This window comes from Microcaecilia unicolor, chromosome 4, assembly GCF_901765095.1.
Source record: "Microcaecilia unicolor chromosome 4, aMicUni1.1, whole genome shotgun sequence".
NCBI lineage: Eukaryota > Metazoa > Chordata > Amphibia > Gymnophiona > Siphonopidae > Microcaecilia > Microcaecilia unicolor.
In genome coordinates this window covers 167,155,203-167,180,427 of record NC_044034.1, presented here as the reverse complement: position 1 = coordinate 167,180,427, position 25,225 = coordinate 167,155,203, and the positions used below count along the sequence as shown (strand labels likewise).

Sequence of the window (25,225 nt, the reverse complement as noted above, 5' to 3'; positions counted from 1 at the left end):
GTAGAGAGTCACCAGGAAATAGGTCAAACAATGCACTTAAGCCACTAGATAGGGATGATAAGAGGATGCTATCCTTGGGCTTACCTGCTTACCTCATTATACTGAAACTCGTAAAAGATCATTTTCACTGGCTGCAGCATTTGAATGGAACAGATTACCATCCGAGGTTAGGCTCACAAATAGTTTCCGTACTTTTAAAAAACATCTAAAAAGCAGCTTTACTGTATTTAGCCAAGCTGTTGTCATCTAAGCCTGTACCAATGTTCTGATAGTTGTATAATGTGCTATAATGGAAAAGAAATGTCTGTTGTAGGTTTGTATTGTCCCATTTTGAAAAATCACAAATCAATATGTAGGTCTGTACTCTGCCTCGAATTGCGGACAAAGCGGATTATAACTATTGTAAATAAAAAAAAAAAAATAAGCTTGGTCATACAGGTTACTCCAGAGGTTTTCAACCCAGTCAGTCAGGTTTTCAGGATGCCCACAATGAATATGCATGAGATAGATTTGCACTCATTGGAAGTAGTGCATGCAAATTTATCTCATGCATATTGATTGTGGATATTCTGAAAACCTGACTGGCTGGATATATCCCAAGGACTGGGTTGAGAACCCCTGGGTTACTCTGAATGTTATTTAAAGTTTAGGAAATTATCAAAAGCATCTCTTTTCAAAGATAATTATTGTAACTTTATTTAGAAGGTAGTGGATAATTATTTGTTTTTATATTGGTTTGTAATTCAGTAGAAATGCATAGTTATCTTATATTGTAATCCGCACTGAACAGTTTCGGAAAGAAGCAGATGTAAGTTTTAGCTGTAATTGTCTCTCCTTCTGTTTTCTATTTGATCCCACTTTCCCACCTTTCTTACTATCTTTCTCTCTCTCCCTTTTTATCTTGTTTTCCAAAGGGAGGAAATGATTCTGAGACTATTACACGTGTTATATTATGTTATGCTGTGTTCTTAATATTCCACCTTTTTGTGTACAACCAAAGCGGTTTCCATATGTCATACAGGTATTGTATTTTCTCTGTCCTAATAAGCTCACAGTCTATGTTTGCATGCTCTATCTACAGCTTTCAAAATAAGATGGAAAGATCTGAGAATTCTACCAGGGTTTTCTGTTTAGATCCTTGCAATGTGGGAACGTAATGAGGGGAGTTTTGATTATAATGTCTAAGTCCGATTTTGAACGTTTTGCTAAAAACATCCAAAAATCAAGTGGTGAACATAGCCATTTTCAAACCTGAAAAACATTTATCTTTTTGGTTTGAAATTCGCCTTTTTCTACATGTTTTGTGCTCAGTGCATTTTTCTATTGGGACTATTGTGAGGGAAAACGTCCAAGAGAAAAACGCCCAAAAATCAGCCATTGGGATGTCTGAGGGCCATCATTGTTAGTAGACTAGCCACACAGACATCCCAGCAGAGCAGTGGGGCAGTCTAGAGGACACTGCAGTGGACTTCACATAAAAGGTCCCAGGTCCAAATCTCACCATAACCCCCTTGTATTGTATGATGAGCCCTCTAGGAACAGAGAAAAATCTATTGTACCTCACTATATACCACTAAAATAGCTTTCAAGCTTGCAGGTGTCACCTATATACAGGTACAGTAGGTATTTAGTGGTTTTTGGAGGACTCACACGTTCCACCACAAATATACTAGTAGAGTGGGATATGGGCCTGAGTCCCCTTCTCTACAGTCCACTGCACTGACTACTAGATGCCATTATAGAATTGGCGCTAAGTGCACGGCATTGAGTCGCATAAACTGAGATGCCAGTTTATAGATTTGACCAGATAGTGTTTGCTTAATGGTAGTTTGGGAGAAGTTATCAATGTGTGCTACTGTTAAGATGTGTTATTTTACTGTTAACCACCCTTATTAGTAACTAGGTCCTTCCCTACACCCCTTCCCGTGCACTCCGCTCCATGGATAAATCCTTCTTATCTGTTCCCTTCTCCACTACTGCCAACTCCAGACTTCGCGCCTTCTGTCTCGCTGCACCCTACGCCTGGAATAAACTTCCTGAGCCCCTACGTCTTGCCCCATCCTTGGCCACCTTTAAATCTAGACTGAAAGCCCACCTCTTTAACATTGCTTTGACTCGTAACCACTTGTAACCACTCGCCTCCACCTACCCTTCTCTCCTCCTTCCTGTACACATTAATTGATTTGATTTGCTTACTTTATTTATTTTTTGTCTATTAGATTGTAAGCTCTTTGAGCAGGGACTGTCTTTCTTCTATGTTTGTGCAGCGCTGCATATGCCTTGTAGCGCTATAGAAATTCTAAATAGTAGTAGTAGTAGTAGTAATTGCATAAAATGGAACCTGTGCTAAAATAGCATGAGTTAGTGGTAAAATAACAGTAGCCCATGTTGATAACTTCTCTCCCATAGTGTGGAGAGTTTCAGCTGACATTGTGATGTCATAATGCCACACTCCACCAATGTGTACAATGGCTTGACTGCCCTATACTTTGCTCTCTTTTATTACATACTAGCCGTTAAGCCCGTTAAAACGGGCGAGATTTGTAATTCTCACCTCCATGTCCAGCAAACCTCCTCTCTCCCCTGCCCACCCCTCCCCCGATCCATGTCCAGCAACCCTGCTCTCCCCCCTGGCCTTCCCCCCCATGTCCAGCAGCCCTCCTGTATCCCCTGACCTCCCCCCAGCCACCAACCATCCTCTCTCCCCTGCCCTCCCCCCATGTCCAGCAACCCACCTCTTTCCCCTGCCCTCCCCCTCGTGTCCAGCCACCCTGCTCTCTCCCCTGCCCTCTCCCCCATGTCCAGCAACCCTGCTCTCTCCCCTGCCCTCTCCCCCATGTCCAGCAGCCCTCCCCCCGTCCACCGACCCTCCTCTCTCCCCTGCCCTCCCCCCATGTCCAGCAACCCTGCTCTCTCCCCTGCCCTCTCCCCCATGTCCAGCAACCCTGCTCTCTCCCCTGCCCTCTCCCCCATGTCCAGCAGCCCTCCCCCCGTCCACCGACCCTCCTCTCTCCCCTGCCCTCCCCCCATGTCCAGCAACCCTGCTCTCTCCCCTGCCCTCTCCCCCATGTCCAGCAACCCTGCTCTCTCCCCTGCCCTTCCCCCCATGTCCAGCAGCCCTCCTGTATCCCCTGACCTCCCCCCAGCCACCAACCATCCTCTCTCCCCTGCCCTCCCCCCATGTCCAGCAACCCACCTCTTTCCCTTGGCCTCCCCCCCGTCCACCAACCCTCCTCTCTCCCCTGCCTTCTCCTGCCCTCTCCCCCATGTCCAGCAGCCCTCCTCTCTCCCCTGCCCTCCCCCCGTCCACCGACCCTCCTCTCTCCCCTGCCCTCCCCCCATGTCCAGCAACCCTCGTCTCTGCCCTGCTTTCTCCCCATGTCCAGCTACCCTCCTCACCGCTGCTCCCTCCCCCCTCCGTGCTGGGTCCCTTCACTGACATGAGAGCGCCTCTCACCTCCATGTGAAAGCGTTGCAGGCAGCAGCAGATCACTCTGCTGCTGCCTGCAGCGCTTCCACACGGAGGTGAGAGGCGCTGTCATGTCAGTGCAGGGTGGCCCGATACGGAGGGGGGAGGGAGTAGCGGCGGCGGCAGCAACGACGTTGGGGATAGGGGGGAGGGTGGAGGTTGGTGTGCTGGCGATGTTCCTTTCCTTCGTCGGCAGCGGCAGGCCGGCAGCGTCCGTTTCCCTCTCTATTCTGCCCTCTGATGTCACGTCTTGACGCGAGGGCGGGACAGAGAGGGAAGTCTCTACTGCGCATTTGCAGGTCAGTCACTTGTCTTTTATATGTTTGATAGTATTGATTTTTTTAAAGACATTTCTTTTTTCTGTACTTAAATGGGGGGAAGATATTAATGTGAGCTACTGTTAAGATATGTTATTTACTGTTAACCCCAGTTATTAGTAACTAGGTCTTATTGCATAAATTGGAACCTCTACTAAAACAGCACAGGTTACCAGTAAAATAACATGTCTTAACGGTAGCCCATATTGATAACTTTGTCCCATAATTTCTACAAGTTTGTTTTCAAATGCAGTCTCCTTCCCAACCCTGTATCGTTGCCAAATTTAAATAAAATTTAGTTTAGTAAATGTAAAGAATGAGCACAAAAAATGTTGGTTTTCCACATTTCAGAAGATGTTTATGCATTTCTGTAATTCAAAACCCACCAGGAAATAATAATAGTAATACAAAAAAAAATAAAGAAACTAGGTCATGGAGCTCCAACTGGCTAATGCATTGTTAAAACAGGAGCCAGATTCAGTAAATGGTGCTAAGTTAGGCTCTGTTAAAACTCATTCTCGGCGCTTAGCATGGATTCCCACGTCCAACTTTGGATGCAAGGATTATGCCTGCCAAAAGCTGGTGTAAATCCTGGTGCTCAACTGATGGCAGTTGAGTGTGGAAATCCAAGTATTCTATAGCATTGTGCCTAATTTCTGGAAATGCCCCTGCCCCTCCCATGGCCACACCCCCTTTTGAGTTGGGCACTATGAAATTTAGGTGCCCAGTGTTATAGAATAGCACATAGGCAGATCTGTGCATGTCTTAATTAGTGCCAATTAAGTGCTAATTAACTCCAATAATTGCTTGTTAGCACCTAATTGGCTAATAAGTTCCTGCATGCATCAGTGATCCTTTCCAAATTTTGGTGACCTATATAGAATTTGGGGGCTAGTCCCTCCTAAATAAAAGGCATTAAGTGCTCCCACATTAAATCGGAGCATGCACCACATGTTAATCTGAATATTAATGCACAACCTGCAATAAAAATTTACAGAAATGCCCCTCCTTGATGTAGCATTAGGTTTGGGCTTGCCATATATTACAATTCAGCATTATACTGTGCTAAGCCCAAAATTTAATGCATTTTAGTAAAAGGGAAAAGGGGATGGGACTTGATATGGTTACAATCAAAGTGGTTTATAGAGTATATATAGGTACTTACTTTGTACCTGGGGCAATGGAGGGTGAAGTGACTTGCCCAGAGTCACAAGGAGTTGTATTGAGAATTAAACCCAGTTTCTCAGGATCAAAGTCTGCTGCACTAACCACTAGACTACTCCTCCCCTCCTCTAGGCTACTCCTCCACTCCCCCTAAGGCAGGTTTCTCTGTTTTTGGTTTGTATGTTTAAAAATGCTATTGAGAAATATCAACACAGAAGGAAAACTACAAGGAAAAAGACACAAATAATATTCAGGAATTATCATTAGTGTCCATGTATATGCCAAGCTAGACAGCTCTCATTTTAAGATTAATGCCCCAGAACGAAAGTATTTCTAGAGCGTGCCCGAATTCACCCTTGCCTCTAATCCCTCCCCATTATAATAAGCTTAAAAACCAGCAAACTCTGGTTTCTAGACAAGCACAAAGCCAACTATCAAAGCAACAATATATCATTACACAAAGGGGCATTTTACTAAAGTGCAGTAGGGTTTGCTGCTACCGCATGGTTCCTGCAAAAATTAACATTCGGTAACAGCAAAGCTTCTGTGGTAAACGAAGGGAACGTGTCTAGCATCTGCCCTACATTTACTGCACAAGGCAGACACCTACCACACAGCATGGTACCGAGTTCTGTGCAGTTGCAGATAGCGTGGGAGCAACTGTGTTACCTACCACTCCAGTATCACGCAGTGCTGGGCCATCCCTCAAATAAATAAATAAATAACTACATATTAAGGATTGGTGTAGTGGTGCTCTCTTCTTTTTGCTACATGTATGCCCCCAATCACCCCATCACATTTTATACCCCCCATAGCAGCTGATTCAACCCCCACACTTTCCGATGCACATAAGTACAACCCCCGTACCTTCCAATGCCCATAAGAAGACTTCCGACAGACAAACCTGCCCTTGGCAGGAGAACCACATCCCTTGGCATCAGACCTCCCATAACCACCCTAGCCCACCATCCACCCACTCCCTGAACCTCTCCTGGGATGCGGGATCATCAGTGGTGGCCGGTGGTCCCAGTCAGAACAATCCTCCCCTACTGCCGCCTGGCTTGGAGCTGAGGACCGAAATGGCGCCAATGACCCCTGTCATGCCCAGTCCCGGCCTACTCCCATGTTAGACAGCTAATAAGGCATTTTTTATACAAAGACCCCTGTTTCATAGCGCGGGCCTGCACTACTGTCTACCAGGCTAATAATGTCGCATTAGCTGCTTAACGCAGCTTAGTAAAAAGGCCCTTTAAATAGAATTAACCTGATTCTCTCAAACATGTTCCAAATTTTGAGGAATCCCAGTTATTTCATTCACTGAAAGGATCGGCCTCCACAGTTTTCCAGTGTCTTAAAATAATCCTTGGGCTTATAATATAGCTCTGTTACACCCTTTCCTCAGCTATTTTTGTCTAATCAATGTTTTTAGGGTTAGGCTCGATAAATCTAGTGCCAGAGTTTGAAGCATTTCAATTGCAGTTATAGATGTAATAAAATGTAAACCTTTGTACCAAATCTTTTAAATTAGTGAACCATGCCAGCGCATATTATTCTTATTAGTCATGAATAGCGTATACCTAATATATCACTGTACAGAGAAACCAAGCATCATCACCATGGGGACAGCAGTGGCTCCTTTGTGCAGTTAGAGGAATTCTGAGTTGTGTTTGATGGAATCATAATGTCACGCGAAAGCAGTTTTTGCTTCTCCTGCTCTCCTCCATCTGTCTCTGTTTCTTGTATCTTTTTTCATAGGGTTTTTTTTTTGTTGTTGCTGTTTTCACTTTTCAGACCTAGGAAGAGATTATATCTCTTTGACTGCATTGCTATGGTAACAAAGAGCAGTTTTTGACAGTTTATACAAGCCCTAATGGATTCTAGGAAGATCAGGTGGATTGCATCCACCCTTCCTTCTCCTCATGGCTTGGTTCCAATCTCAGCTCTGCCACTGACCAAGTCACTTTATCCCCCTGTGACAATCTTAACTCTTCCATTGATTCTCTGGCTCTTGAGGATTAGAGTATGCGGCTCCTCTGATTGTTGTGCATTGGAGAATTATAGAAATAATAATAAACATAATTTGGAAAAATAGAGATTTCTTGGCCAAGTTGCTGATAGGCTGATGCTTAGAACTCCGGTGCTATATGGAACAATGCCTGGCCAATACAACAGGAGTAGCACAGAAAAATAGCTCCTTAGTGTTCAACCATGAAAAGATGCAAATGATGTGCACACTGACTGAAAGCAAGGGAGAGGAGCATGCCTAGTTCTTGCACACAAGAGTTTCACGGTAAGCAGAGCTTTTGTACACATGCGCCAGTCAAACCCAGAAGCAAAGCACACATTGGCACTGTTCTTCTGCGCCTTTAAATATAAGCTTCTCAATTTTTTTTTAAACCTGAAAAGCTTATATTTAAGCACAGAAAACAGGCATCCATGTGGGCTTTCACTTTCAGGTTTGCTGTGACTCACACACATTCGTCTCTCGCTACCAGCGCTTAGGGGCTTGCACAGGCTACCTTATGCTTCCAAATTAAATAAAATCCAGTAGATTTTAAAGAAAAAAATCATAGGAAATCCTCTCTTCCATATCATCAAGCTGATCAATCCATAGACTGGTGGGTTGTGTCCATCTACCAGCAGGTGGAGATAGAGAGCAATATGTGGTCATGTGCTGCCGGAAACTCCCCAGTATGTTCTCTATCTCAGCAGGTGGTGGTCACACACAGCAGCAGCAGCTCTGGCTAGGCCTCCAAGCCTAATTTTTAGGTTTTGTTGAGTGCCTGGGGTTGAGGGCTCTTCTTGAGCAAGTGCAAACCTGGTGGTGCCAGGTCCCTCCTTTTCTCCCCCCTCCCGCTGGCTCCGTTGAAAAAAAAAAAAAAAAAAAAAAAAATTTTAAACGTCTTTAAAGGCGTTTATTTCGACGTTTATTTAAGCGTCTATTGCAGCTACTCACTGGGACACCAGGTCGTTACAACTCGGAGCGGACAGCAGGTAATTTTACCTTTTTATAGCGGGCGGGGGTTCCCCGATTCTTCTCCTCGTGGCACATGGCGTCGGAGGGCGAGGGCGCAAAGGGTCGCTCCCCGGGTCGCTTGAGCGCTTCTAGAGGGGATGCGGGGGTCTTAAAGCCTGATTCGCCCTTGTTGGGTGGCAGTTTCGTGACCGATGAATGTCCCGGTCCTTCCTCCGGCGTGGCGGTTTTTCCCGCCATAAACGCCCATCCCCCGCTCCTCGCCTCCGCCATTTTGGCCGGCCATGCGGCTCGGACGGCTTCTTCTTGGGCCGCCCTTGAGGTTGGAGACATTAATGCCATGAACGCCCTTAATTTGGGCGACGGCACAGAAGCGGCTAAAGTTAAGAGCCGTTCTTCCCGCGCGGCTCCTTCGCGGAGTTTCGCGCCGGACGCCATTTTGGATGCGCAGCATGTCTCTCCCCCGCTGTTGCGAGCGCCGGTTGAGAGAGCGCCTAGGGCTGTTGCCCAGGCTGCGGAAGTGCACAGTCTGGGGGGTTTCTCCCCCGAATTTGTTTTGCTGCTGCATCGGGCCTTCCTCATGCACAACGCTGCCCCCGCTCCCTCCTCTGGTAAAGAGGTTGAGGTTCCCAGAGGTAAACGTCCTCGGGTTGATTCCCAGGCCTTGGAGGAATTTGTCTCCTCCGATGTAGATGAGGGCAGCGTGTCTGAGGTCTCCCAACGGTCCTTTGCGGATTCCTTGGAGGAGACGGATCCCCGCTCGGATGGAGCGGATGACCCCTCTGCAGCGCGGCTTTTTCGCCCAGAGGATTTGCCCAACCTGTTGTTACAGGCCATGGACACTTTGAAGATTTCCTCTCCGGAGGACGTCTCTCCCTCAGCCCCTGTTGGCTCTGCCATTATGCTGGGGACGAAGCGCCCGCCTAGAACCTTCCACGTGCATGATGCCATGCACACCTTAATTTCGGCTCAATGGGATGTCCCAGAAGCGAGCCTTAAAGTGGCTAGGGCTATGTCCCGCCTCTATCCTTTGGCTGTGAGTGAACGTGAGGCCTATCTGTGGCCTACCGTGGATTCTTTAATCACTGCGGTGACTAAGAAAACGGCATTGCCGGTGGAAGGTGGCACGGCCCTAAAGGACGCCCAAGACAGGAGATTGGAGGCGGCCTTAAGGTCGTCCTTTGAGGCGGCTGCTTTAAGTTTGCAGGCCTCAGTTTGTGGCTCCTATGTGGCCAGGGCGTGCCTGACTATGGTGCAGCGGGCTTCCCCCTCGGATCATTCCTGAGGGATGATTGGCCAGCCCTGGAATCGGGCTTAGCCTATTTGGCAGACTTGCTGTATGATGTCTTGAGAGCCTCAGCTAAAGGCATGGCTCAGACAGTCTCTGCGCGGCGGTGGCTTTGGCTGAAACATTGGTCTGCTGACCACGCCTCTAAATCCCGCCTGGCTAGATTGCCTTTTAAAGGCAGGCTGCTCTTTGGGGTCGAGCTGGACAAAATCGTGACCGATCTCGGCACGTCTAAGGGCAAGAAGTTACCAGAGGTCAGGGCTCGGGCTAGTGCTCGTCCCGGTACCTCCAGAGGACGCTTTCAGGAAGCCCGTCGGTACCGCCCGGGCAGGTCGGGTTCTTCTGCCCCCTCTTCCTTTAAGAGGCATTTCTCCCCCAAGCAGCGTTCCTTTCGCAGAGACCGCCGTCCCGGAGGTGCTCCCTCCGGTCCTCCCCCAGGGTCTCGTACCCAATGACGGGGTCTTGGTCCACGCCCCAGTGCAGATTGGAGGACGGCTGTCCTCGTTTCTGGGCGAGTGGACCACAATAACTTCAGACGCTTGGGTGCTGGAAGTCATCAGAGACGGCTACAAGCTAGAGTTCTGCCGACCCTTAAGAGACGGGTTTGTACTCTCTCCCTGCAAGTCTCCGGTCAAAGCTGTGGCAGTGCAGCAGACTTTGGACAATCTGATCCGCCTGGGTGCGGTCGTTCCGGTGCCAGAAAGTCAGCTTGGCAAGGGGCGTTACTCCATTTACTTTGTGGTACCAAAGAAAGGAGGTTCTGTCCGGCCTATCCTCGACCTCAAAGGGGTCAATCGGGCCTTGAAACTGCGGCACTTTCGCATGGAGACTCTCCGCTCTGTTATAGCGGCAGTGAAGGCAGGGGAGTACCTGGCATCCTTGGACATCAAGGAAGCGTACCTGCATATTCCCATCTGGCCTCCTCATCAGCGCTTTCTGCGTTTTGCAGTCCTGGGCCGACACTTCCAGTTCAGAGCCCTCCCGTTCGGGTTGGCTACTGCTCCGCGGACCTTTTCCAAAGTAATGGTGGTCATAGCGGCCTTCCTGCGAAAGGAAGGAGTACAAGTCCATCCTTATCTGGACGACTGGTTGATCCGAGCCCCCTCTTATGCAGAGTGCGGCAAAGCTGTGGACCGGGTAGTTGCTCTTTTGAGCTCCCTGGGATGGATCATCAACTGGGAGAAGAGCCAGCTGCGCCCGACTCAGTCCCTGGAGTACCTGGGAGTTCGATTCGACACCCAAGTGGGCAGAGTGTTCCTGCCGGACAATCGGATTGTCAAACTTCAGGCTCAGGTGGACCAGTTCCTAGTAGCCTCTCCCCTTCGGGCTTGGGACTATGTGCAGCTGTTGGGCTCTATGACGGCCACGATGGAAGTTGTGCCCTGGGCCAGGGCTCATATGAGACCACTTCAACACTCTTTGCTACAGCGCTGGACTCCGATGTCGGAGGATTATGCTGTGCGCCTTCCCTTGGACCCAGCAGTGCGCAATGCGCTGAGCTGGTGGATGCAGGCAGACAAGTTGTCTGCGGGAATGCCTCTGGTGACCCCAGAGTGGATTGTCGTCACGACGGACGCCTCGTTGTCGGGCTGGGGAGCCCACTGCTTGGGAAGGACAGCGCAGGGGCTCTGGTCTCCTGCAGAAGCAAAGTGGTCTATCAACCTCCTGGAACTCAGAGCCATTCGGTTGGCGCTTTTGGAGTTCATCCCGTTACTGGTGTTGAAGCCTGTACGGGTTCTGTCGGACAATGCCACGGCTGTGGCCTATGTCAACCGCCAGGGAGGTACCAAGAGCGCCCCTCTAGCCAAGGAGGCTATGAGTCTATGCCAGTGGGCGGAAGCGAACCTGGAGCAGCTGTCAGCGGCCCACATTGCCGGAGTCATGAATGTCAAGGCGGACTTTCTCAGTCGCCATACCTTGGAGCCCGGAGAGTGGCAGCTATCTGCTCAGGCGTTCTTGGACATCACGAAGCGCTGGGGCCAGCCGAGCCTAGATCTGATGGCGTCATCGGCCAATTGCCAAGTGCCGCGCTTCTTCAGCAGAGGACGGGACCCTCGATCCCTGGGAGTAGATGCTCTTCTCCAACAATGGCCGACGCAAGAGCTTCTCTATGTGTTCCCGCCCTGGCCCATGTTGGGCAGGGTGCTAGACCGGGTGGCAAAGCATCCCGGCAGGATAATCCTGGTGGGTCCGGATTGGCCCAGACGTCCCTGGTATGCGGACTTGATCAGGCTCTCAGTCGACGATCCTCTGCGGCTGCCAGTGGAGCAGGGCCTGTTACATCAGGGTCCCGTGGTGATGGAGGATCCCTCCCCCTTTGGTCTTACGGCCTGGCTATTGAGCGGCAACGTCTGAGGAAGAAGGGCTTCTCAGACAAGGTCATCGCCACTATGTTGAGAGCGAGGAAGCGCTCTACTTCTACTGCTTACGCCAGGGTTTGGCGTATCTTTGCAGCGTGGTGTGAAGCAGGCTCTCTTTCTCCTTTCTCTGCTCCAATTTCTTCAGTGTTGGCGTTCCTGCAAGAAGGTCTGGACAAAGGCCTGTCGCTCAGTTCCCTTAAAGTCCAGGTAGCGGCTCTGGCTTGCTTCAGGGGCCGCCTGAAGGGTGCTTCCCTGGCTTCGCAGCCAGATGTGGTGCGCTTTCTCAAGGGAGTTAATCACCTGCGCCCTCCTCTGCACTCAGTGGTGCCTGCGTGGAATCTCAACCTGGTGCTAAGAGCATTGCAGAAGCCGCCATTTGAACCCTTGTCAAGGGCATCTCTGAAAGACCTGACGTTGAAAGCAGTCTTTTTGGTGGCTATCACTTCAGCCAGAAGAGTTTCCGAGCTCCAGGCGCTCTCATGTCGAGAGCCTTTTCTGCAGTTCACTGAGGCAGGAGTGACTATTCGCACAGTGCCTTCCTTTCTGCCCAAGATTGTTTCTCGCTTCCATGTGAATCAGCAGCTCTGTCTCCCTTCCTTTCGTAGGGAGGACTACCCAGAGGAGTACTCTGCTCTTAAATATCTGGATGTGAGACGGGTCATCATCAGATACTTGGAAGTGACCAATGATTTCCGGAAATCGGATCATCTGTTTGTCCTGTATGCAGGTCCTCGTAGGGGTCTGCAGGCTGCTAAGCCTACAGTGGCAAGATGGGTCAAGGAAGCCATTGCAGCGGCTTATGTGGCCGCGGGGAAGGTGCCGCCTATCCAGCTGAAGGCTCACTCCACAAGAGCTCAAGCGGCCTCGATGGCAGAGGCCGGTTCCGTATCCTTGGAAGAGATATGCAAGGCGGCAACTTGGGCTTCGGCCCATACATTCTCCAAGCATTACCGCTTGACTGTGGCTGCTCGGGCGGAGGCCCGGTTTGGAGCTTCAGTGTTGCGGTCAGGGATTTCTATGTCCCGCCCTGGGTGAGTACTGCTTCGGTACATCCCACCAGTCTATGGATTGATCAGCTTGATGATATGGAAGGTAAAATTATGTATAATCATACCTGATAATTTTCTTTCCATTAATCATAGCTGATCAATCCATAGCCCCTCCCAGATATCTGTACTGTTTTTATTCTGGTTGCATTTCAGGTTCAAGTTCAGTCTTCAGTTCCTTCAGAAAGACTTCGTGTTCAAGTTTTTTCACTTGGATTCTTCAAGAGTTAAGACGAGTTTGTGTTACAGTGAGCTGCTGCATTCCTCTCCCCTCCGTTTTACGGGGCTGGATTGAGACTTAAAATTCTGCCGGCACTCCCTCCCGCTTCGTGCGGCTGTAGGGCAGTTTTGTACCCCTCCCGCTTCGGCGGTGTTCGGGGCAGTCAGCTCCTCCCGCGGTTGCGGTTGCAGGATAAGCCAGATCCCCCCGCATCGGCGGGTGTGGTGTCCCTCCCCCGCTCCGCGGGGATGAGCTGGACGGATTCCCCTCCCCCACTTGTGTGGGGATGAGCTGGGTTATTTCCCCTCCCCCATTTCGGCGGTGGTGAGCTGGGCAGAGTGTCCCTTCGTGGGTGTAATTCTCTAAGTGCTGAGTCCTGCGGATGGAGCTTTGATATCGACATACTGAGGAGTTTCCGGCAGCACATGACCACATATAGGGAGGCAAAAGTTTGCTCTCTATCTCCACCTGCTGGTAGATGGACACAACCCACCAGTCTATGGATTGATCAGCTATGATTAATGGAAAGAAAATTATCAGGTATGATTATACATAATTTTACCTTCACACACCCCAATGCCAGCTCCAAACTGGTATTGGGTTTTCAGCGGTAAGGGCGGCTTTGTTTTGTGTGCTGTTCTTTGAACATTGGGAGTGAATAGGAAATGACCTCATTAACATCCATTTGACTAAATTAAAAAATGTGCACACCAAAGATTAGTGCAAATAGTAGTTTCCCCACACTAGAGCCCTCTGAACATTCTGTGCAGATTAATGCCGGTGCTAGTCCAGCAGTATTCGGCTCTAGCACCGGCGTTAGTTTTGACATGAGGGCTTAAGGAAGTAATTTTCCTTAATCCCTACTGTTCAGGTCTGTTGAGAGGGGGACAGGGGGGCAAGATTCTCTGGGCCCGGCCTCCCAGGGGAACCTGGCGCCGGGTTCTGTCTCTCTCCTGCTCCCTTGTGTTGGGACCCGGGAGATTGTGTAAACACAATAACCCCGGTCCCTGCACACAGGAGCAGTGAGACTAACAGACTGAGGGAGGAGAAGAGAAGTCGCATGAAGGTAAGGGGGCAGGAGTGGCAGCTGCCTGAGGGGGGGGGGGGGAAGCAGGGGGCAGCAGTGGCCCAAGGGGCAGGGCGGCGACAGCAGCGGCCCTGCCCTGGACCCGACTCTTTCTCTCAGCGGCCCTGCCACTGTTTATTTAAATACTGGAACTTTCATGTGGAAGTTGCAAAATTGTCAGCACATGGAAGAAGATACCAAGTTGATACTGCTTGTTTTTTGTATGTGTAAATTTTGTAAAATGGCCGATCCCACTATACTTGTGTAGGAACCTGTGGATTTTTGCAAAGAATTTGTGCATAGAAAATTCCACCAGGTTCCTCCAATGAAAAGCGTAAAAGAGAAGTTGCCGACCTCACTATTGCCATACAGAAGAGTACTTTTCAGTGAGCTGTGAGATTGTCTTAGTAAACAGAGGAAATGGGAGTTTCCCAGCACCTAATTGGTGAAAAGTTAGAAAGCTAGGAGGCATTTCAGTCCCAGAGGGAAAGTTAGAAAAATATATAAAGGAGCTCCTAGCTTTTAATTTTGTCTATTGGTCTCAGCCTCCCAGGCCCTGACCCATGTAACAGAGAGAGCCCTTCAGCAAGATGTCTCCATACTTTTAGACATAGAAGACATACGGCAGTGTTGTGCTAACTAGTCAACACACTTAAGCTGTTTCTTTTTACAGACAGGATTCAGAAGCATCACTCAGACCTCTGACCTGATGTTTCTCGCTTTCAGCAGAGCTTTTTGTAAAATAAAAGGGGAACTGAACATATGCCAAGTGGACGTTTCAGTCTCTATGACCTATCTAAAGTAAAGCCCTTCATATCACTACAGAGCTGTTAAAAAAAATAAAAGCTCAGGGAAAGTAGTGCAGGGAACAAGTGAAAGAAGGAAGTAAACTAGGAGTATCCTGGGACTTTTCTCGTCTGAAAATGTTTAAGCTTTAGCCTGAAAATGCGGAGTTTTCTCCTGCTGTTGCTACTGTAGCTACCCTAGAGTCTCGGAGAAGACCTCTCTTGGCTATGCTGTCTAGAGTGGGGAATGTATGAGAGACAGAAAAATTGATTAAATTGGTTTCCTGCAATCTAAAGACCACATTTTTAAAGGTCACATACCAGAAAATTTCACACATCATTAAGAGCTTGGTGGCAGGAGGGAAAAGTCCTCACTTTGCATATTCTTATAATTTTTAACTCCTGAGGAATAAAGAGTAATCTAGTGAAACATGTTAAAAAAAATAAAATCACTTTTCCAGACTTTGGCTCTAACATATTCTCTGTGCTTGCCTGATGCCTTTGTTCTCATCCCATTTTATTTTACTAGTTATGTTTTCCTTTTTTTTTCTCTGCAATCATCTCATTTTACTTTAATCTTTTTTATTTTCTTTGTTCACTTTCTCCATCATGTTTTCTGTGTTGCTTCTTTTTGTTTCTTTGTCTTTTTTTTTTCTCCCAAGCATCTTCTTTTCCTCTTTCCTCAGTTTTTCACAGTCTTTTTAAAAAAGATCTCTTTCTTTCTTCCAAGCTATTCTCTATTCCCCAAACTCAGTTTGTCATTTTATTCTTGCTCATATACAACAACTCTTTGATAGGCCTTTCTCTCATTGCTTTCACCTTTGACCTTCCTTCTTTTTCAGTATCCAGTCCATATCCCAATTTCTTTTCTCTATTCCCTAATCTAATATACTTTTTTTTTCTTCCCATTTTTACACCTCTTCCTCAGAAGTCTTGCTGTTTGCCTAACCCCGTTTCTGTTCCATGCTACCTCCGTACCTATCTCTCTCTTCACATTCCAGCCACTTCTTGTCCTCTAACAAAAGCTTTCCTCCTTTATCTCTCCCCCTCTAATCTCTCAGTCTCTCTTCTCTTCAACTAAGAATTTCTTCTCAATCTGGCCTTTCTCAACATGTTTCCTTTCACTTACCTTCCTGGATTTCACTCCCCAGCATACCCTGTCTCTTCTTAAAATATTTTCTTTCTATCTCCCATACAAATTTGTTTTTATTCCTAATACAATTTATTTATTTATTTATTTATTTATTTATTTATTTATTTATGCATTCTTTACTCCCACTATTTTCCAAAAACTGGTTTCAGTTCAAAGTGGATCACAATTTTACATTTAGATGAAGTTACAGTAGTGGTTATCAGAAAGTATTGTAGAGCAGTGGCGTAGCTACATACTACTACTACTACTATTTAGCATTTCTATAGCGCTACAAGGCATACGCAGCGCTGCACAAACATGGAAGAAAGACAGTCCCTGCTCAAAGAGCTTACAATCTAATAGACAAAAAATAAATAAAGTAAGCAAATCAAATCAATTAATGTGGACGGGAAGGAAGAGAGGAGGGTAGGTGGAGGCGAGTGGTTACAAGTGGTTACGAGTCAAAAGCAATGTTAAAGAGGTGGGCTTTCAGTCTAGATTTAAAGGTTGCCAAGGATGGGGCAAGATGTAGGGGCTCAGGAAGTTTATTCCAGGCGTAGGGTGCAGCAAGACAGAAGGCGCGAAGTCTGGAGTTGGCAGTAGTGGAGAAGGGAACAGATAAGAAGGATTTATCCATGGAGCGGAGTGCACGGGAAGGGGTGTAGGGAAGGACGAGTGTGGAGAGATACTGGGGAGCAGCAGAGTGAATACATTTATAGGTTAGTAGAAGAAGTTTGAACAGGATGCGAAAACGGATAGGGAGCCAGTGAAGGGTCTTGAGGAGAGGGGTAGTATGAGTAAAGCGACCCTGGCGGAAGATGAGACGGGCAGCAGAGTTTTGAACCGACTGGAGAGGGGAGAGGTGACTAAGTGGGAGGCCAGCAAGAAGCAGATTGCAGTAGTCTAAACGAGAGGTGACAAGGGTGTGGATGAGGGTTTTGGTAGAGTGCTCGGAAAGAAAGGGGCGGATTTTACGGATGTTGTAAAGAAAGAAACGACAGGTCTTGGCTACATGGGGCCACGGGGACCTGGGCGCCCCAAATTTCCTCTGGTCCCCAACCCCCGCCAGCTGAAGCCTTGTTGCCTGCCCTGCTGTCTTCCCCTCACATCCGGCACGCTCCTTTTAGTGAACCTGACATGCTCAGTTTCACTGAAAGGAGTGTGCAGGACATGAGGGGAAGAGAGAGCAGGGCAGGCAATGTGGCGGCGCCGGAGACCGGCATTGGACAAGGCTTCAGCTGGCGGGGATTGGGGACCCTCGCCAGCCAAGGTATTTGCTGCGGCAGCGGGTGGGGAGTGGCGAGGCAGCAGGGGGATGGCGGCAGGGTGGCGAGGCAGTGGGGGGGGGGGGAGGCAGCGGGCAGCAGACCAAAATGTTCCCCCCCCACCTCGGGCTCTGGCCCCCTTCCACTGCAAGGTCTGGGTACGCCCCTGTTCTAGAGCATCTGTAGTTTATGTGTTTAGTTATGAGATTGAAGGGGGGCAGACTCAAGAAAAATGTCAGGAAGTATTTTTTCACAGAGAGAGTGGTGGATGCTTGGAATGCTCTCCCACGGGAGGTGGTGGAGAGGAAAACGGTAACAGAATTCAAACATGCATGGGATAAACATAAAGGAATCCTGTTCCGAGGGAATGGATCCTCAGAAGCTTAGCCGAGATTGGGTGGCAGAGCCGGTGGTGGGAGGTGGGGCTGGTGGTTGGGAGGCGGGGATACTGCTGGGCAGACTTATACGGTCTGTGCCCTGAAAATGACAGATACAAATCAAGATAAGGTATACACAAAAAGTAGCACATATGAGTTTATTTTGTTGGGCAGACTGGATGGATCGTGCAGGTCTTTTTCTGCCGTCATTTACTATGTTACTATGTTATAGAATTTTTCAGAACTTTTCTGGAGGTAGTTAGTGATGCTTCTTATTGCTTTGGGTAATGAGTTCCACCATTTGGAGCCATGTAGATGGTTTTGTAGATTACGTTTCTGCAGTTGGGTAGGTGGAGAAGTAAGTAGCTTCTGTTTTGTGGGCTTGCATTTTTGGGGGTAGTTTGATTAGGTCTAGCATATATTCAGGGGACATTCCAAATAGTATTTTGTAGATGAGGGTGCTTATTTTGAAGAGTAGTCTTGCCTTGATTGGCAGCCAGTGTAACATTACAACTAGTGGGGTTGCTTTCTGGTAGTGGGGTTGCTTTCTCGTATTTCAGTTTTTTAAATATCAGCCTTGCTGCCATATTTTGGACAGTTTGCAATGATTTTATTGTGTTTTCTTTGCATCTTGCATATGCTGCATTACAGTAGTCTAGTTTTGACAATATTATCGATTGTACTGTTAGCTGGAATGATTGTCATTTACATTTACTCTCCGTTCCAAAGCTGTCTCTTCTTTCTTGCAAACCCTATCTCTTCAACCCTAACTCTACCCAGTCTTTTGCTATTTCCTCTATAGTCTGTTCTCTGTCTCTTCTTTGGGAGTCTGTTTATTTCTCTGTCTCATTCATGTCTCCTTATGCAACTCTGATCAATGATTTAAGAGCTGTTATGCTTGCACACTTGAACTGGCAGTACAGAGGAGGAATACACATGCTTCTGTTTCAGGTTTGGAGATTGCTTTCCTGGGATAAACATCTAGGATTTAAAAGGTGAAGAAACGAAGAGAAAGAAATACCTGTGGGATAGGGAAGATTAAAGAGATACAAAGAATAGGTGGGAGCCCATGGGATACAGAGACTAAATTCCGTTCTGTCTCCTCTTTACAGGTGCAGTGAGCAGCACAGTGTGTACATGTGGCCGCAATCACTTTACCTGTGCGGTGAGTACTTTTGGAGAGTGTACTTGCATCCCCACTCAGTGGCAGTGCGATGGCGACAATGATTGTGGCGACCACAGCGATGAAGATGGCTGCAGTAAGAAGCTGTCTCTTTATGTGTGTCTCTATCTATTGTATGGGTGTTTTTATTCACTCAAGAGAGAGGAGTGTGAATTTGTTATGTGGGTTTAGGGGAGCAGGGATTTTGCATTTGGAGGAGGGGGGGGGGGATGTAATTAAATTGTTTGTTGAGGGGTATCCAGTGCTTGCCCCAAGTGTGATGGATATCAGAGTATATATGATGATGCCATGTTATATGACCAACTCAGGCTCTTTGAATAAGGGATAACTATGCAGAGGGAAGGGAGTGTCATACTTCTCAATATTACTGGAACGACAGTCTCACTGTCCCCCTCACTTTGAGTCACTGGCTCTGTGTGGATCTGAGTGGATGATCCTAGCTCTTCCTGGCATGTCTGAGAGGAGGAATGTAAATGATGTTGTGTACTTCACTTCTATGCCTATGGAAAAACACATCCAAGGTGTAGCACAAGGGCTTCCAGTTGCACTGTCTTGTGGTCAGAGAGGGGAGATGATCACTAACTCAAAGGCCCCTTTGTGTTCTGAGAGACTGTATGTGTCTTACAAGATGCCTGTCTTGAGGGACCTATACACAGTGGCTATGCCCTTCTCAGCGACCCCAGTTGTTCAAGCTAGCCATTTTCTTAACATTCCTACTGCTGTAGTCTATGACTCTTTCCTCCGGCAGAGAATTTGCCAATGCCCCAGTGGATGTCTTTTTTTTGTAAATTCTCTATTTAGTAACATTTTCATTTTGTAGGTTACAAATGTACATATCTGTTATATAAAGAAACAAAGAAGGGAAAGAAAAGCGTAATGCAATCAGAGATCCACAAAATAAAGGCCCAAAGACAATGGAAAGAAAAGGTCACACATTAAGTCGATTAACATGTGCTAAAAAGTTGTACCATGGGTGGGGGGGGGGGGGGGGGGGGATATCAAATGAACCAAAATATACAATCTTTTCCCTGTGCACACCCATACAAAATATCATTAACTTCTGGAAATGTAATAACTTGAATTTTCTTTTGACAAGTGTTATTCTGAATAGTTTCCAACCTTCTGGCTGTCATCAAATTATCTTTAGCAATTAAAACTCTGAAAAATTCCATCTCTCCCATGTTTGGCTTCAAATTGTCAGCACTAACAAGTCAAACTCGAATATTTCTCTGCTCACCATCCACCATGTTCTGCAGTACTTTCACTTTACTTTTCCAATACGTAACATCTGGGAGCAAGGCCTTCTTAAATCATAGTTTGCCACAGTGTTGCCAAAACTCTAATTACAAAAATAGCATAAATATTCTGCTTAGCAGCTGTTTCCAGTAATAGTACCTGGAGATGCTGAAAGTTCCGCCTCAAAGACACTTTTGTTGATTGAATCCTATTTGGTGAAACTCCTCTCTTATAGAAGGTTTGGGGAACCATTGACAGTTTGCGGTGGTGTCCCACTGTACCAGAACTTTCTCCATTGTTTACCCCCACAAATACCAATGGGCTAACAAATCTGGGACCTTGATACCGTCCTTGGATGGGAAGATGTATGGGCACCCAGGGCTGTTGCAAAGATGGGCAAGCAGGTTGACTGCCATAGATGGCATTCAGGGGCACCACTTAATCCTTTTCAGTCAGTCTGTGAGCAAGCAGGTCTTAAAATGATAGGATAGCCGAAAGCAGCTCTTGCCTAGGGTGCCATTTTGCCAGTTGCTGCCCCATGGGCTCCTTTAAGGATACTACTTAATAGCATCTAAAGTGGAGGAGTAGGTATACCTGCATTGTCGCATGCATATTAATTGTGGATATCCTGAAAACCTGATGAGACTAGGTATGCCTCAAGGACTGGGTTGAGACACTGCTGTAAGTTATCTTCAGTGTAAGTTTTTCTGCACTATGAGTTTTTTCAGTATTTTGACCCATTGAAAATAAGGGGCCCATTTACTCTACTGTGCTTGTACTTAGGGCTAGATTCTATATATCACGCCTAAAAAATTGACACAAAAAATATATGCCTAAGCGTATTCTATAATGTAGGCACAATTTATAGAATATGTCTAAATCTAGGCATACTTTATAGAATACGCTCAACACCCATTTTCTGGTGTAAATGCCAACGCTTAAATTACATGCGGAATGGGCATATTCTATAACGCTGTGTGTAAATCCTAAGAATGCTTACAACTCACCCATTCCACACCCATGGCCGTTCACCCTTTTTAGATCTGCATCTTTGTGTGTGTAAATTCTAATTAATTCCAATTAATGTCAATAATTAAGTTCAATTATTGGCGCTGATTGGCTTGTTATGCTAATTAATTTGCATGTGCAAATCCAGAATACGACTAGATTTGCTTGCGCAACTCAACTCACACTATATAAAATCCGGGGGTTAATGTGTGGTTTACCGCATGGTAACTGCTAGTATAGAACTGTGTTAAGGAGCTTTGTAGTATTTTTGTAGTTCATGTGCTGTGAACTGTGTACTAAGTACTTTTTGTGTTAAGAGACATGCCATGAGTAGACAATGGGTATGGAAGGTGTTATGGATTAGCTCGCTGCAATTTGCCACTTTTGCAGTTAGCATGGGACCACTTACCCTTTCCTAAATTGGAGGTGCTAAGTGCTTCTGCACTAATTCCAAACACAGTACTGAGCGCTGTCAATTTAACATGGCACCTATGGTAGCAAATGCTGGGAACACCCCCAACAGTTGCCATGTTAAATTTGCAGCTACTGCATGGTTGTCGCGTCCGCTGCTCCTCCTGGCGCCTCCGCCGCAGGGGGCGAGAGCCGGCGTCCATCGCGGCAGGGGGTGGCGAGTCGGAAGCCGCGGCGGGGAGCCGAGGCCCGCCGCGGTGATGGCCGCTCGACCCGGGGCCAAGGGCAGAGGCTGGCGATTGCGGCCGCCGGCCTCGCGGTCGCCGGCTGAGGGGGCAGGGTTGGCGCGGCTGGAGGAGGCGGTGCCCAGGCGCGATGGCTGGCGTCCTCGTCTCTCCCGGGCGCGGGGGTCTGGAGCTCCGCCTCCGAGGTGCCGGATTGGGCAGACAGAGCCAATCAGAAGGGCTCTGTCTGTAATCAGGCCCGGGTTGGTTGGCATTACCTGCGGGGGTGGGGTGGCTGATCCTGAGCAGTACTTAAGGGGAAAGACTGTATGAGAACTTTGCTTCAGGTTCTGTTCCCGAGGCCAGTCTCCGTTGGTTCCTGTGCTCCGTTGTGTTCCTTGTCCTTCCGGTTTTGACTTTTGGACTGTTCCTGGTTTTCCCTGCTAGCCGCCTGCCTCGACCTCTTGCCTGATCTTGACTACCCTGTTAGCCGCCGGCCCTGTACTATTGCCTGTCATTGGATGTCCTCATTCTCCATCTGCCCTCTGCTCTCCTGGTCTCTGTCCGGGTCAGTTCGGCACCCCGCGGTTCCTGAAGTCCCGTTGACCGCCTGCAGCTGGGGGCTCAACCCTTGGTGAACGGCGGTCGCCGCGGGTGAAGACTTGGGTTTGCACGGCTGTCCTTTGAGGTCCCTCGGGGCCTCGTGGGACCTAAGGGCTCACCAACTTTGCAGACAAGACAATGGTGAAATCCTGCGTTAAGCCATGATAATTGCAGATTTTACCGCAGCTTAGTAAAAGGGCCACTAACTGGTCTGTTGAACAAGTGCCAGTATTTGGAATGATACAAAAGGAGGAGGAAGTGACGCCACGGACCAAGATTGTCGGTTGAGCTTTTAGCTCTGCACAGCCCAATTTAACTTCAGCGTAAATCCCTCTCCCCCCAGTTTGGGCAATGTTGCATAGTTATTTATTTATTGGGATTTATTAACTGCCTTTATGAAGAGATTCACCCAAGGCAGTGTACAGCAGGTACAGTTTAACATAAAACTTATAATTTTGTTAACAGCATAACAATAGTAAAATAACCAGGAATAAATGTAAATACAATAAATGAGGTAAATTTGAAAACAGTAAATTGAAACCTAATAATAAAAGTACAGTGAAACCAGTGCTTTTTTTGTGCCGGTACGCGACGGTACGGCGTACCGGCACCTTTTTTCTGGGGCTTCCCTGCTCGCTCCCTGCTGTTTGCACCAATCCCTGCCTCGTAAAACTTATTTTTTCGCGAACCGGCAGACTGAAGAAATAAAACAAACAGCTGACAGGCTTGCCTCCTTCGATCGCGTCGGCCGCTTCCTTTCCCTGCATTCTGAGCGCGTCCCGCCCTCCTCTGATGTCATTTCCTTTCCTCGAGGGCGGGACGCGCTCAGAATGCAGGGAAAGGAAGCGGCCGACGCGATCGAAGGAGGCAAGCCTCTCAGCTGTTTGTTTTATTTCTTCAGTCTGCTGGTTCGCAAAAAAATAAGTTTTACGAGGCAGGGATCAGTGCAAACAGCAGGGAGCGAGCAGGGGAGGGTGAGCAAGTGGGGCTGGGGGGTGTGTGGGCAAGTGGGGCTGGGGGGGTTGTGGGCAAGTGGGGCTGGGGGTGTGTGTGTGTGGGCAAGTGGGGCTGGGGGGTGTGTGTGGGCAAGTAGGGCTGGGGGTGTGTGTGTGTGGGCAAGTGGGGCTGGGGGGTGTGTGTGTGGGCAAGTGGGGCTGGGGGGGTTGTGTGGCCAATTGGGCCAATTGGGGCTGGGGTGTGTGTGTGGCCAATTGGGGCTGGGTGTGTGTGTGTGTGGGCAAGTAGGGCTGGGGGGGTGTGTGTGTGGGCAAGTGGGGCTGGGGGTGTGTTTGGGCAAGTAGGGCTGAGGGTGTGTGTGTGTGGGTAAGTGGGGCTGGGGGTGTGTGTGTGTGTGGGCAAGTGGGGCTGGGGGTGTGTGTGTGGGCAAGTGGGGCTGGGGGGTTGGGGTTTGAATGATCTTGGGGGCAGGTGGAGGCTGGGGCGAGTCACTGGACATTGAAGGGAGGGGGAGGATAGGGGGCAAAAGAGAATCGCTGGACATGGAGGGGATGGGATAGTAGGGCAGGGGAGAGAGGAGAATGGAGAATTGCTGGACATGGATGGAAGGGGAAGGCAGGGAAGAGAGAATTGCTGGACTTGGATAGGAGAGGAGGGCAGGGGAGAGAGGAGAATCACTGGACATGGGAGGGGAGGGGAGAGGAGACATGCTGGACATGGATGGAGGGGAGGGAAGATAGGAAGGAGATGCACATGGATGGGATGGCAGGAGAGGAAGGAGAAACGCTGGAAATGGATGGAGAGGAGAGCAGAGCAGGAGATAGAGGAGAATTGCTGGACATGGATGGATGGAGGGGTTGGCGGGGAGAGAGGAGAAATGCTGGACATGGAAGAAGAAAGGAGGAAAGTAAAGAAATAAATGGAAAGGAAGCCCTGGAAACGGAGTTAAGAGAACAGATAGAGAGCAGTAGAATCAGACACTTGGACCAGTATGGATAGAAAACAGTCACCAGACAACAAGGGTAGAAAAAATTATTTTATTTTCACATTTTAGTGTTTGGAATTTGTCCAATTTGAGAATTTACATCTGTTGTCTTATTTTGCACTGGGTATACTGGAGCTGTAACATCTTACAGAAATGATTTATAATGAAAAAAAATCATAAGTTATTGTTTTTCTCCTATACTAGTATATTTTCAATGATGTCTGTTTATATGCACCATGGCTGATATAAGGGGTGTGGCTAATGTGGGTATGGCTATCATAAGGGTGGAGCCATATGTGGTGACCCCGCCCATAATGAGTACCGGCACCTTTTTTTCTACAAAAAATGCACTGAGTGAAACAGTATAAAAATATATACATTTAACAGCACTGGAATTCAAATATCAGAGATATAATACAACATTAGCATAATACTACTGGTACACCTAATAAGCACGTAGTACAACATTCAACTAACATAGATATGATGCTAATGATTTTCTACAATATGGCTTACCATATAGCATATAGAGAATTTGTTAAATCTATAGAGGAACGTTTGAAGAAATGGGGATATTTTTAATTATTTATTTATTTGTTACATTTGTATCCCACATTTTACCACCTATTTGTAGGCTCAATGTGGCTTACATAGTACCGGAGAGGCATTTGCAGACTCCGGTGAGAATAAATACAAAGTGATGTTATGGTAAGATAAAGTTCATGTGGCATGGCCACACTGGGGACACGTACATTGGAAGAGTTGAGTTTTGTCCATTACATACTTTAGTTTTGTTGTGTTGCAGGGATCAGGCATTTACGTTGGATCGGTGGGGTATGCCTTTTTGAACAGGTTAGTTTTTTTAGTGATTTCCGGAAGTTTAGGTGGTCGTATGTCATTTTCAAGGCTTTTGGTAGTGTGTTCCACAATTGTGTGCTTATGTAGGAAAAGCTGGATGCGTAAGTTGATTTGTATTTAAGACCTTTGCAGCTTGGGTAGTGCAGATTTAGATATGATTGTATTGATTCTGATGTGTTTCTAGTTGGTAAGTCGATCAAGTCTGTCATGTATCCCGCGGCTTCACCGTAGATAATTTTGTGGGCCAGGGTGCAGATTTTGAAGGCAATGTGAGTCAGTGTAGTTTTTCATGGAGGA

The 25,225-nt window shown here is 47.7% G+C and overlaps 1 protein-coding gene across 1 annotated transcript in view; it reads left to right on the top strand.

The window, feature by feature from the left end:
* Nucleotides 1-25,225, top strand: part of LRP4 (LDL receptor related protein 4) — a 203,670-nt gene that overhangs the window by 66,644 nt on the left and 111,801 nt on the right. Inside the window, exon 2 of the mRNA XM_030200877.1 lies at nucleotides 18,576-18,722. Coding sequence (XP_030056737.1) covers nucleotides 18,576-18,722 — 147 coding nt within the window. The remainder of the gene's footprint in view (nucleotides 1-18,575; nucleotides 18,723-25,225) is intronic.